Source organism: Corticium candelabrum, chromosome 1 (assembly GCF_963422355.1).
Source record: "Corticium candelabrum chromosome 1, ooCorCand1.1, whole genome shotgun sequence".
In the NCBI taxonomy this organism is placed as follows: domain Eukaryota; kingdom Metazoa; phylum Porifera; class Homoscleromorpha; order Homosclerophorida; family Plakinidae; genus Corticium; species Corticium candelabrum.
The window spans coordinates 14,216,010-14,229,484 of NC_085085.1; the positions used below are offsets into that span (position 1 = coordinate 14,216,010).

Here is a 13,475-nt window from a genome sequence, read left to right on the forward strand (position 1 = left end):
ACGTTCAGTATCGTAATTTTGTATTTCTAGCTGTAAGTTGATTAGTGACGCAAAGCCGCAACCACTCAGTAGATTGCGACGAGACCCTGCCCTGTTACTGCACTGCTTCACTGTTGTTAGCTGTCATTGGTTGCTACAACCGCGCCCATGCCCGGAAGGTACATCCTAGTTGACGGCAAGTTCTCGAGCTCACTCGTTCGTTCACTTGTCTCGAGAGCGTTACTGGTCTTAGAGACGTGCAACGATGCCCGAAAAGTCTCTCAATCGTCATGTCGTCTCCGCCAACGTGTCGGATTTCGAGAAACAAGGCACCGGCTTGAAACGACATTACGTAAGAAAGAACGACGCTCGTGCAGAGAAGGTTTTTTCATCGCCCGTGTGTTGTTAATTAAAGGTGTACACGGTACGCGTTACCTGGTCTGACGACAGCAAGCTGTTACTTTACAGAACATACTTGGAGTTCTTCAATCTGCATGTGAGTCACTCTGTGTAGCCTTACCCGTGCAAATAGTTGCAACTAGCAACGAAACAGTCTGCACGTAATGCTATTTGTGATGTAAATGTAGGTAGAAGTTGTGAAGCTCTTTCCCATCGAGGCTGGAGTGATACACCGTAAAGACAAGGTTCTACCTCAGTTGCCGCGTAAGTGTACGGTGTAGTTCCGTGTTTTTGCAAAGTCCTGCATCGCGCGGACTTTGCTGTTGCAGGAAAATTCTTCATCGGGAGAGCGAACGTGCGGAAAGTGGCAGAAATTAGAAGAGAAGCTCTAGACAAGTATCTTGAGGTAAAGTGAATCATCATGTATATTATAACGCAACATCGGCAACGTCTTACACATGGTAGGAGTTTCTGAAGTTGGAGAAGAAAATTGTTACTTGTCCACCTGCGCGAGAGTTCTTCAAACTACGCCCCACCGATTTGAATCCTCAGAGGTAATTGTTTATAGTTGAACGTGGCTCTGGTAGGTCAAATATCCACGTGTCTAGTTTGTTGGTCACCTCAAGTTGTGAGACGCATGTGGTCATCACTTCTGGACGTGATATTATTTTTTCATGTTGTGCACTTATGTAGAACCAGATTTAACTACCTACAGACATGTTAGTTATCGTATATTTATGTTTAGTAACTACCTACAGACACGCTAAGTATCCTATTTTTACGTTATGTATTCCCAGACTGAGTTAGGTACCTACTAGTCAATACCGCCCTACTGACCTACTATAAATTTGGTAGTACTTGATTCAAGAGCTGAAGGTGTTCAAAAATGCTAAACACTGCTAGTAGAGAGTTTGTAATCTAATAACACGGAAAATGGTACCTCTCCCTTTCAACCATATATGCAAGCAATTTCATTTGTGAGGTGATATGTTTACAAAAATGTCCTTTCAAGACGGGATGTGGGAAGTTATTACCAAGTCTTCTAGTTTACCTAATTGTTTTTTATAAGAAAAAGAAGGATTTTGTCCTACAATGGGAACTTAGTGGAAACTAGGTGTAATTATAGAACTGTTTTTCTAGGATGGATGCCCTTTTCTAAGGCCGAGGATGTTGCAATCTTTGTAAGATGGCTTATCAAATAGTCAAGACAAATTTTATATTTGAGAGCTTTCGAACAAGCGAGAGAAGGCATCGGAAAGTAGGTTATGTGACAACAATCTACAGAACAAGAAGGCTATATATCAGACCCACTATCTATGTAATAATATTAATGGGTGCTTAGTTCACTGCGTCAGCTCACAGAAGTTGCGTCATTGTATAAACATTTATCATGGAAGTAGAGTCAGCTGATGCCATTACAAACAGAACAGAGCAACAAAGTCCACGCATCCCAGTTAATTTCAAGGAATGCTCAATGGTCCATATATTGATAGGACATTGTTGACCAACCTCTTATAAATAAACAAATCACAAATGTCAGGAATAGCACTAAAGATTTAATAAGTTGAAATTCCAAAAAAGGTAGGAAAGTCTTATGAAAGTCAACTTGAGGTGATCGATATTACAGCAAGGAATTGCAGTTGAATATATATAGCATTAGTCTTTTTTCAAGGTAACACTTGGAGGCAATTGTAATGTACTTTGAAGTAGACCCGTGTCATAGGTGACACAGCACAAGGTATCCCCCCATCACATTTGTTGTGCCCCTCCATGGTAGGTGATTAGGGCCTTCACACCACACACACACACACACACACACCATTTGGGTGCCCAGCAACTCAGGATAGAAGTAAGCCCAGAAGAACACATGTTTCTGTGCAGTCCCTAGAGTGATCAACAACTAGCAGATTGATATAGATTGATATAGATTGACCGTGCTATAATGACCACAAACTCTGAAATAGCACGCCACCTAATGGACATAACCATCAGGAAAAGCAGTAGAGTGTCATCGTCAATGAATTGCTTGCCAGACCATAGAAATTCTCTATGCACATCCTGGTCTTGGTCTTGGTCTTGGTCTTATGCACATGAGTAATAAAAGACTGACAAGTTTCTTGTATTTCTTTTGTCATACACTTGCCATGATGCAGTATAGCCATTAATTGTTGCTAACCACAGTCACAGGCTCATAGCTGAAAAGTATCGTAGTATAGTATTGTTGTTGTTGTTGTTGTTGTTGTTGTTTTTGTTTTCCAAAACATGCACTAAATGTTTCTGTACTCGTCATATCAACCATTTGTCTAGTAATGTAATATTATGTATTGATTTAGTGAGATAGGGCAGCCCTACATCTTTCTCATTTTTTCAAAATGTGTTTGTACTGGTTGCTATTTGACTTGACACCAACCTTGATCCAATAATGAATGACTTCTACATAGTGACCTCTGTAAATAACCTTGCACTAACCTTTACTGTGAATACTAATATTGGCTGTATGTAATGAGGCATAATACTTATCATATTAATATAGTTAGGGTGATCCACTAGCTTTGATATCTCACAAACTACACAACAATGTAGCTATTACGTACCTTTTTGTATTGTCCAATCTTGAAGTGAGAAACAACCTATCAAGTACAGCTGTGATGTAGACATGTAGATTGAGCCAATATACGTAGAGACTTGTCATCTGTAATCAACATGTTTCAGCATGGGTTTTGATCAAGATTATGACTTCCTTCTGTATGCAGTGCTTCCAAACAAGGAGTAGAGATTACTAGACAGGTAGCAAATAAGAATAAATGAGACATGACATATGTACCATGTTGATCTTAACCTTATAATAACAATATAATAGCTAATATTATGAATATAAATTCTGTCAAGTGAGTGAAATCGTGCCATGTTAGTCATGAACAGATTTGTGTTCTAGTGAACAGTGGGAATGTTTTGGGTACTGCCAAACACGTGCTATATAGACATGTTTATCAGTGCTTGTGTAAATGTGGCAGTCAGTGGTTTTATAGCAAATTGTTTTCGCAGTTAACTGAAATGTAAAAGATTTCGTTAATTGAACGGGTCCTGTTCTCTACTCTTTCTGTAGCAAAAAGGATAAGACTGGTGGGAGAAAGTCACCATTTGCTTTCTTTAAGGAAAAAGTAGTGAGTAAAAGTAAGATCACAAGAGAATGTGTTTGAAGATGTCCCATTTCATGTTTAGTACGTTTTTTGATAGCACATAACATTTGTGGAGAGATCAGTGGACCTATGCATCTGGAACAGTATCGAGCTATCAGTAACTACAAGAAAAACAACCGCGAGCAGATTGATTTAGTGACAGACAAGGAATATGAAGTGATAACCAAAGACACTAGTGGTAGGTACATGTCGGTTCTTGATTAAAATTTATGTCATTAGTTAAGTAATCTGTAGAATTTATTCATTATCTATTTATGCATGTTGTTTGTGTATAGGTTGGTGGCTGGTGAAGAAAGATGAAATGGAAGGTTGGGTTCCAGCATCATACTTGGAGCCTGTTCATCACAACCCAGAGGTAGACGTTATACCAAAGTCAGACGGTAAGAATTATTTATCTTTATTTTTTGTCGTTAAAATCCATTGTTATTGGCAGAGAGTGAGCAAGTGATTAGCATCAAAGAATTCAAGAGTAGTGGAGAGTTCAAAGATGAACTTAGCTTTCCCGTACATGCTGTGATGAAAGTCATTTACAAAACTCTGGATGGATGGTGGTATGTAAGGTATGTGATTTGCATGGATATGATACTTGCAGGCAGCTAGAGGAGGTAACAAAAAGGATCATATAATAATATTCTTTCAGGTACAATGAAATCAATGGATACGTCCCAGCTGCTTACTTGAAACCACTGAAAGATACTCAAACGTTTGATAACGAGGCCAAAACGGTAAGGGTACCGATTAAATGCAATCTGCTGTTGCTAGTTGTGTGTGATTTGAGCACGTGTATTTCTATAGCCTAGAGTTGTAGACACTGCCATACCTCAGGAAGATGCTAAATGTGAAGAGGCCGTCGGGTTAGCTGCAAAGAAGAAATTTTTTGGAGCCCCACCTCGTCGTGAATCACTCCTCAATGTCCACACAATTCATGCACCAGTGAAAGCTCGTCATGAGATGGAAGAACCTGCCATCCAAGAAGAACAGGAGAAAGATGATGATGAGCTGGAAGAAGAAGAACAAGATGGTTTGTCCTTGATATAAATTTTCTTTATGTCTTTTGAGCACTAAATGTGATATTTGTATTTACAGGATCAGTCGGCAACTCTGATGAACTAGTGGAAGCAGAACCATACAGAGCTGCAGCTGAATATGTGGCAGCCAGTGATGAAGAAGTTAATTTACAAATAGGAGATCAGGTGGATGTCATCACAAAAGATGATTCGGGTGTGCATGCTGTTCTGCCATTTATCACAGCGTTTGATCTTGCTTGATGATTACTGGTATATTACAGGTTGGTGGTATGTTTGTGTCAATGATGATTCTACTGGTTGGGCTCCTGCCACCTATTTAGAGTCTGTCAATGTAGATGATGAGAACGAACGGGATCGAAAGAAGCTTCAAAAGAACATTTCACAAGGTATGAGATCTTCCTATTATGTTCAACTTGGTATGACACAACTCTTTCGATCATTCCTTAGATTCAGAAGCCGAATTTGAGAAATATGTTAGTGTTGAGGAACACATTGCACAGGATGAAGATGAGATTTCATTTCCTAAAGGTGTCATCATCACAATTCTACAAAAGTACATGGATGGATGGTGGTATGCTAGCTACAATGAGCAAAATGGCTATGTGCCATCATCGTTGCTTGAGCCTCCAGTTGACACAACTAAAGCTGACAAAGTAAATTCGTTTGTGGCCAGTGTAAATCTGTGGCCAACTGAAGCTCTTGCTGTTAGGTGGACATGCCTGCTGTGAAAGTGAGCAAACCCAGTTTTCGGAAGCATATGGTACCAAGAAGGTCAGTGTTATGTATGTTTGTGTAGCTGCATTTTCAATTGTATATGTCTTAGGGGAACCATTGATAACTTCAACACTATCTTTGCAGCCATGAATAATAAAGACAATAATGAGAAAATTATAGAAGAGCAGGAAGAAGAAAGAGCTGGAGGGGATGTGTCTCCCAGAGGCAGGACTGTGTCTAATGCAAGCAAGTTACACTCAAGTGGAGCCAAGTTGCAAGAAGAAAGATTCAGTGCAGATAGAATGGGCAGTGGATCTCCTAAAGACAGGACTGTGTCTAATGGCAGAAAGCATTCATTCGGAGGCAAACCGCAGGTACCTCCATCGAGGCCGCCACAACAATTGTTACCCCAACGATTGCCACCTCGTCCTACTCCAGAACAGCTACAACGATGCACTGGACAAGTTCGTGTAGTTTATGGCAAGGGAGAGACTCAAGTGGTGAGACCTATACCAGTCCGACCAGGCGGAGTTGCTCAACATCTCAATTCCTGTCCACTCTCTCCTGAACGTTTCAGACCTGTGTCGCCACGAGCATTTGGGGATTCCAACAGCGAGAACAGTGATGAGTGGGTGAGCTCGTCAGAACTTTCCCCAAACACCCCAATCCAATCTGGTGACAAGCCAACTGTTCCAATACCTCGACGTGCCCCTGAAATGCCAGTACAGAGCAACATTGATGCAAATACGTGTGGTCTTCTTCAAGATCCCAGCTGTTCAACAGGCAAGTTGTTTAGGCCAAGATCTCCATCTTCCCCTGGCTCTCTTGCTCTCACACTTCCTAAATCTCCATCTTCCCCTCGCTCTCCTGCTCCCACACTTCCAAAATCACGAAGTGTGTCATCTGTGAACAGTCCTACTCAATTGTCTCCTGCTTCTGCTCCACCAGCTCTACCTCCTTCTCGCAGAATAAGTGTTGGTACTAGTTATCAGCAGAAAGAAGTGTACTATGTGTGACTGCATACTACTGTATCACAATTATCAAATTCAAGTGTAGCGTCTATTAATCTACACAGGGTTTAATAGCAAACTGGTAAACTTGTGTTGATATGTATTAATGTCTGTTATTTGTTGCACAGTTTTGCTCAATGTAATAATAATTAACTGCAGTTTTTAAACGTACCCTATTTGTCTTAGAGAAAGGATCCTAGCGTTTCTCTTTCAAATGAAGGCGGTCTATTGATTAGAGTAGCTAGATAAACGATTTGCATAACAAGGTTGGCGGAAGTTCATCTGCAATGCACACCCAAAGAACGGCATGACCATGAGCTCTAAAATGAAGAGTTTAACATGTCTCTATGACCTTGCTGTCAAAAGTTATTCAGGATTTACTGAGGGAGAAGTCAGTGTGGACAGACTGTAGCTAGATGTGGTATAGATGGTAAGGCTAGTCCCTCCTGAAACTTGTAATTAATAAATTATAAATATATTATTATAAATAAATTATAAATATATTATTATAAATAAATTATAAATATATTATTATAAATAAATTATAAATATATTATTATAAATAAATTATAAATATATTATTATAAATAAATTATAAATATATTATTATAAATTATAAATACGTACATTGGGAGATTCAAGACCGTTGAGAACTGTGATAGAATCTCAAAAGCCAACATTTCTTACGCTGTGTGGCTTGATATCCACATACCATGCAGTATAGATATCTTCAATCATACAGGTTATACTGAAGTTTACCAAATCTACCTGCCTGCTTGCCTGCAACCGTAGTATATAAGACATATCTACCCCCGTGTATACCTACGTTCATACTGTGTGTGTGTGTGTGTGTGTGTGCGCGCGCGTGCGTGTGCTGTGAGAGCACAATTATAGCCAATGTGAAGACCTACCTCGAATGGACAGGAAAGTTGACCCATGAACTCGTTCACGACGTTGTAACCAATTGCCAGTAACACCGTGTCGTCCGCAAAACGAATTGAACAGTTTCAGTATACACATACAAACTACAAGCATGCGGAAAAGCAAGGCCATCAGCAGGGGTTATGATAATTATGGAATCCCAGCGATAGCTCATTGGGCATGCGTACGCGTAGAGCACTATCACTACTAAAAATGAAACTTCTTCATCGGGATATAAGCGAGAAAAACGGCTCAGGGTTTATATTGTTTCTTTAGTGTCATTTTTTGTCTTATTATCGTACACTGGTGGTCGTTTAGGGTTGTCAATCTGATTGCTGAGGAAGCAGAAGACATGTGGCATGCATATAACCTTGTAGCAGTCGGTGACAGTGTTCGGTCAACTACCATTAGGTTGCTGTCTACTAATCTGTACAGTTTAAATTAAAATATGTAGTTTTTAGTAGCATAAATTTTATTTGAATATCTAGACTAACAACTAGCTGTTTGTTTGTTTATTTGCTTGTAGTGTGTGTGTGTGTGTGTGTGTGTGTGTGTGTGTGTGTGTGTGTGTGTGTGTGTGTGTGTGTGTGTGTGTGTGTGTGTGTGAACACAGTTATCTAGGATGTTGGCTTCACGATGACTTCCTTTCATTCTTTATTACCTGATCTGTAGGAAAGTGCAAAGTGAATCAGCAACTGGCTCAAGCACCAGCAGTCGTGTACGAACGACTCTGACGCTTTCAGTGGAAAGTACAGACCTTGATACAGCTGCTTGTGTTTTGCGTGTCAAGGGCAGGAACATCCAGGAAAATCAATATGTTAGAGTAAGTGTTATAATAATAAATTAATATTTATTAATTAGTGTGATTGTGAAAGAAGTTGTGTGCCAAACAATTGACTCTGACTAAATAATTATAATGTGCATCACGTTATATTTGCAAATCTGTTTATTTGATAATAATGATATTTAGCTTCTATACCCTGTACCATTTAGGGCGCGTTTCCACTAGTGCCTAAACCGGTTTACCAAGTGGTTTAAGCTAAACTGGTTTAAGAATTGACCTGTTTCCACCTGCACTAAACCAGTTATATGTTAAACCTAAACCTATTCTTAAACCTACTTCGAAGTAGGTTTAGCAAAGTGGTTTAGGTTTAACTGTCATGTGACAGTAGCGTGCTTGTTTAGATGGCTTCTGACAACGCTGTTTTGATGATATTGACTATTTTGTCGGGATAGGATTGCCCTAGAAGATGTAAGGGTCTTTAGCTAGGGGAAAGAAATCAGCAGCTACAGAGAGAGAGAGAAGGCGGTGTCCTTGGTCATCCTCATGCAAATTCCTACTAGTAGATGCTGAATCAGTAACAACCAACAGTTGCCCTGACTCGGTGACAGACCAGCCCAATACTTCAAATTAATGTGTTCTTAGACGGTTTGTTTAGCACATCCCGGATGTGCAAGTTCCTAATGGAAACAGTCGCTTCTTGAACTGGTTTAGTTTTAAACTCATTTAAGCTAAACTAGTTTAAGGTGTAGCTAGTGGAAACACGGCCTTAGAAACAAGTCAATATGTATCTTACTAAAAGTTGCAAATTGCTTGCATTAGTAGGCTTGAATGTGGTTGTAATTATGGGTTTTGCTGTGTGCTTGTCGTACGTGTATATAGTACGTCATCGATCCTGTTGATGAGAACTACATTCTATGTATGATCTTTATTGTGCTTTTGGCATAATGTGTTTAGCACTGAAACTGGAAGAATTATTAATAAATATATGATTGATGATGATGAAATGTCAGAAGGATCTCATTGTCACTTGTTGTGTTGTATAGACATACACACTAAATTGCTGAATGTCACGTGCAAATAATTTTATAGACAGATGGACAAACAGATTGACAGACTCAACAGTAATCTTACTGTTGGGTTGTTTTGCACTATAGATGGGAGCATACCATACACTGGATTTAGAATTGAACAGGAAATTCTCGTTGAGAAAGGAGTGCTGGGATGTCGTTGCATTGGACAGATTGGGTAAGTTGGTGGGTGTGTCATCTACTGTCATACTATTGACATATATTTGTTTAGATGTTGCTTGTGATCCTGCCAGAACAGCGGATGTCGCCGTTGTTATTATGCAGGAAGGTATAGGTCTGCTGTAGATTAGTAGAGATCAGAAGTTTGTATGTATTTCTTGTGCGTCGAGGTCTTGCACATGTCTGTTTGGTCACGTCCTCTATGACTGTTGTAAAAACCAAAATTGAAATGAATATTCCACGGAAAAGAAGAGGGCACTGTGAGCAACATGACAAGGTATAGGAATAATGATGTGCACGCGCGTGCGCACACACACACACACTAATATTGTATGTGACAGGCTTTGTTGCGTTTTTACGATGCAATAATGCAGGGCATTCTGAGACATATACGGTTTGATGGTTATAGCTCTTTGTCACATTGTACTTTCTTTTATTCATGACATTGCACTGAATTACAGTTGTGAAATGTGTTCTTGTTGCCAGTCCAGGTTTTGTGAAAGTACGTACCATATGTTTGATGTTTGTAAATTGACAAATAGTTTACCAGTTTGTTGTGTTGTGCAGGAACAATGTTGTGACTACATGTTTGCACAGGCTATCAAGACAGACAACAGAACGTTTATCGAAAACAAGGCAAAGTTTCTACAGGTGAAAGTCTTTCTGTCTCATGTGCATGTCTATTTATCAGTTTGTTTGGCTGTTTGTGTGTCTGTTTGTTTGTTTGTCTATTTGTATTGTGTGTGTCTGTTTGTCTAGTTGTTTGTCTATGTGTATGTTTGTATGCCTGCCTACTTGTTTTTTATTATAGAAATTTTGTTCGTTCAGGTTCACTCATCATCTGGACATAAACATTCAATCAAAGGTTTGGGTCACTTTATTTGATTTTCATCAAATAGCACATACATATCAATTATTACTGCTTTGTCATCAGAGGTGTTATCTGATCCAGCTGTGGCTGTCAAGTTAGCTGATACGAAAGTATGTTTTTGCCATATCACATCCTACATGATGTAATTGTTGTGTTCTTTCTATATTAAAGGCAGCAGCAGAGGTGAGAGCACTGGATGCATTTTACGCAATGCTACAAAATGAACCAAATCGAGCTTTTTATGGGTATAGGCAATACACAACCACCATCTGTGGCCTCTATTGCATATGCTGTTTCGTGTTACTTTAGAATGAAACATGTTGAAGCAGCAAATGAACAAAATGCGATTGAAATATTGTTAATTACTGATGATTTGTTTAGGTAAGTCACACAGCAAAATGAACATTGAAAATCCTTCATCATATTACTGTAAACCTGATTTTCAAACATTTTCAAATTGAGGCTTTTGTACTTGTATACTATTGCATGTTGTATGAGTTTATAATATATGTAGTAATGTTTGTTTCTGTATCTGACTGATTGATGCTGTAGAGCAGACATCCCGTTCTGATCTGTGGTCGTGATATATTAATATATCTGCATTGCTAGACATGACAGAAATGCTACTTTCAGCATTCAAACAGAAACTAAACTATGCTGACTTGCGTGCTAGTTTGTGTACTGTAGGACAGTCCACTAATTGGTATTTAGTTAGAATCGAATGGAACTGCTCAAGCATGTTAATTTACATGTTATGCAAAGTTTGTCGAGTATTATGTTGTTCATCAGACAGTGAAAAAATTATTTGGTGAATGAAAGCATTAATTGATTAGGTGGTAGCAGGGGAAAAACAGATGCAATAACTATCAGTTGGGGTTGTAAAAAGTTTCTTTCACAGCAAATATTTAATAGGTCAAGTGAGATTGAAACAAGACGAAGATATGTTTCATTGGTTGAGAGTGTTAAGGACAGCAGTGGTGAAGTTAGGTCGGTTGTGTCTGCGTGTCTGTTATCATTTATCATTCTTGTCACTGAATTGCTTATTCTCTGTTAACATTAGGATCTTTTCAAGCCTGCATGTGTCTGGAGAACGTAAGTGGCCATGTTGAAACCGTGGTTGTGATAAACAAAACGTCTGCAATGAATGTGTAGAGTTGTGTCAGCTGTCTGGTGTGGCAGCTATTTTGCGTTTTCCATTACCTGATATTGGAGACGATGATGAGTCTGATGAAGATTAGCCTGTTCCTATTCTTTTGACTAGAGTAACTGAATGGAAGGAAAGATATGATGGGTTTTCAATTTACTGTATTATTTAATATTGTCTATTAGATATGAGTATATTTCATTCTAACGATGTTTCAGCTTGATTGTTGGAATGATCGTGCACCTCCCGACTTCTGTCTGGTATCCATCTTCTTAGTACAATCTCCTGCACTGACATTTGTCTAATGCAGACAGGTGATGACAAATCGTCATCAGTCAATCCTGACGGTTTCAAAACATGAAAGAGAATCAAGTCCTTCCCTACAGCTCCATTGATACGATTTATTCCAGCCAGATACTGCCACGTAAAGGGAATTGAAGGAATGGCTGGATCATAGACTGGCTGTAGAGTGTCTTTGTCCACTGTCTGTACCAAAATGGCAGCATTTGAGTGATGAAACATTGGACCATCTTTATAGATGAGAAAATCTACACCATACTTTTCTCCAGTTCTCACAACCCATCCTTTACTTCGCAAGTGGTGATATGCCACATACAATGCAAGAAAACCAGGCTGGGCTTGTAGACAAGCCTGCCATAGCTGAGTGATTGTCAATGGTGAACCATCTGATCTGTGCACAGTGAGACAACCCAATCCATACGATAAGAAAAATGCCTCACATAAACTAAGCTGCAGAAACTCTGTCACTGGGTATTCACTTGACTTTTCCTTTGGCTTAGATTCTAGTTTGACCGATTCAAGTTTGACCGATTCAAGTTTAGTCACTTCATCCATCTGCCCTCGTTGCATTTTGAATGAACTGTCACAATTTGATTTGGCAGACGTTGTGTCAACTTCTAATTCAGTCCTGCAAGAGACTGTGTTCTGTATTTGTACATCCTCCCCTTTACCAGTAGAGTTACCAGTTTGCAGTTGCATAAAAGGTGTGCTAACGCTGAGACTCACATTAGACTTGTCTTTATCATCTGTGCCCTCAACACGTGTTCCTGTTATTGTATCAGGTAATTCACGGAATTCAGAAAAAATGTGAGATGTTTGATCTTCCTTTTTACAACTAGTATTGCCTGACATATCATCATGAACTGTTTCAGGTGTTCTCATACCAATTTGTTCTTCATCACTTACAGATGCGTCTGATGGGATAGCATCCACTTGCACTGCATCTTCCTCTTGAGGCATGGTAATACCCGACATTTCCGTCCACTCCCTGCGCCGTTTTCTTCTCACGCAATTCCTAGAGCGGATGTCAGTCAATATTAATCTTCTCACATCATCAGGAAGTCGCTTCCTTTTTTTCTGAAAAATTCTCAGTTGCTCGTCCCTTCCAGGCTTGCTTTTCGATAGCATGCCCTTTCCAAAAAATCCCATCTTATACAACATATTCATATCTCCCGGTTTCGTCACGCAAACAAAGTTTGAGACGAGTTTTCCCTCATATCTAAACCATCTGCTAGAATCTACCTCCTTTCCAGTCAGCGATTGAATGGGCACCGGAAATGGCTCGTCCAACGGTTTTGAACATCGCTTGCGTTTAGGTCTCTGTAGGCTGTTTGCCATTAGGCAACCACGTGGGAGGTGTCTAAATGTATGCGCGTGCGTAGTGTCTGACTTGCGCTATGGCGGAAGCATCGGTTTTTCCTCTCCACAGAGTGGCGCGATAACATTGGTAGTGAGCAAAATCACGGAATGGTAGACTTTTCGTCTATTGCAGATCTCGTTTCGTCAGCAATTGCCGACGAGAGCGACTTGCCAGGCAATATTTTGTGGGACCCAGATCAAATTCTTCCTTATAACATCATCAAACAGGAGACGAATGAACCAGCACCAACGGGAGGGACTCTCCTCAATGCAGCCTTGAAGGCCAGTGGTTTAGGTGGAGCTCCGAAGCTGTTCGACGGTCTTGGTGGGGACACCATGACGTCAGGCTTACATCAGATGCTAATCCCTGGCATTTCAGAGAGTCCCGAAGATCAGGACGACATGCTTCTGTCGTTGTACAATACTCTGACAGCAGATGGAACGGTATGGCAGCCTGAAAATGGTTTGCAGTCAATGATGTCAATGAAAACGGAAGAGGAAAGTTTGATGCAGCCCAAG

General features: G+C 39.8%; 4 protein-coding genes across 4 annotated transcripts in view; 3 read left to right on the top strand and 1 right to left on the bottom strand.

Annotated features, from left to right (window-relative positions):
• The first annotated feature begins 74 nt into the window (after window positions 1-74).
• LOC134186107 (SH3 and PX domain-containing protein 2A-like) lies at window positions 75-6,501 on the top strand. Its single transcript, XM_062654029.1, has 16 exons — window positions 75-331; window positions 395-475; window positions 567-642; window positions 708-784; window positions 844-932; window positions 3,485-3,552; window positions 3,616-3,756; window positions 3,854-3,958; window positions 4,012-4,138; window positions 4,219-4,303; window positions 4,374-4,599; window positions 4,665-4,799; window positions 4,867-4,992; window positions 5,054-5,259; window positions 5,316-5,377; window positions 5,430-6,501. The coding sequence occupies exons 1-16, from the start codon at window positions 245-247 to the stop codon at window positions 6,334-6,336; spliced, it is 2,598 nt and encodes an 865-aa protein (XP_062510013.1). The 5' UTR covers window positions 75-244; the 3' UTR covers window positions 6,337-6,501.
• A 935-nt stretch (window positions 6,502-7,436) lies between these two features.
• LOC134188085 (protein pelota homolog) lies at window positions 7,437-11,507 on the top strand. The gene is made up of 16 exons (XM_062656278.1): window positions 7,437-7,508; window positions 7,570-7,662; window positions 7,924-8,074; window positions 9,190-9,280; window positions 9,335-9,391; window positions 9,453-9,559; window positions 9,624-9,684; window positions 9,744-9,784; window positions 9,850-9,933; window positions 10,111-10,147; window positions 10,217-10,263; window positions 10,325-10,398; window positions 10,463-10,534; window positions 11,066-11,140; window positions 11,214-11,245; window positions 11,306-11,507. Exons 1-16 carry the CDS (start codon window positions 7,465-7,467, stop codon window positions 11,389-11,391), a joined length of 1,152 nt encoding a protein of 383 aa, XP_062512262.1. The 5' UTR covers window positions 7,437-7,464; the 3' UTR covers window positions 11,392-11,507.
• LOC134188078 (tRNA-splicing endonuclease subunit Sen2-like) lies at window positions 11,496-12,946 on the bottom strand. The gene has a single exon (XM_062656266.1). The coding sequence runs from the start codon at window positions 12,933-12,935 to the stop codon at window positions 11,496-11,498; it is 1,440 nt and encodes a 479-aa protein (XP_062512250.1). The 5' UTR covers window positions 12,936-12,946.
• Window positions 12,947-12,990: 44 nt separating this feature from the next.
• LOC134188071 (protein strawberry notch homolog 1-like) overlaps window positions 12,991-13,475 on the top strand; it is a 14,773-nt gene continuing 14,288 nt past the window's right edge. The window contains exon 1 of the mRNA XM_062656257.1: window positions 12,991-13,475. This exon is cut by the window's right edge and continues 272 nt beyond it. Coding sequence (XP_062512241.1) covers window positions 13,065-13,475 — 411 coding nt within the window. The 5' untranslated portion in view covers window positions 12,991-13,064.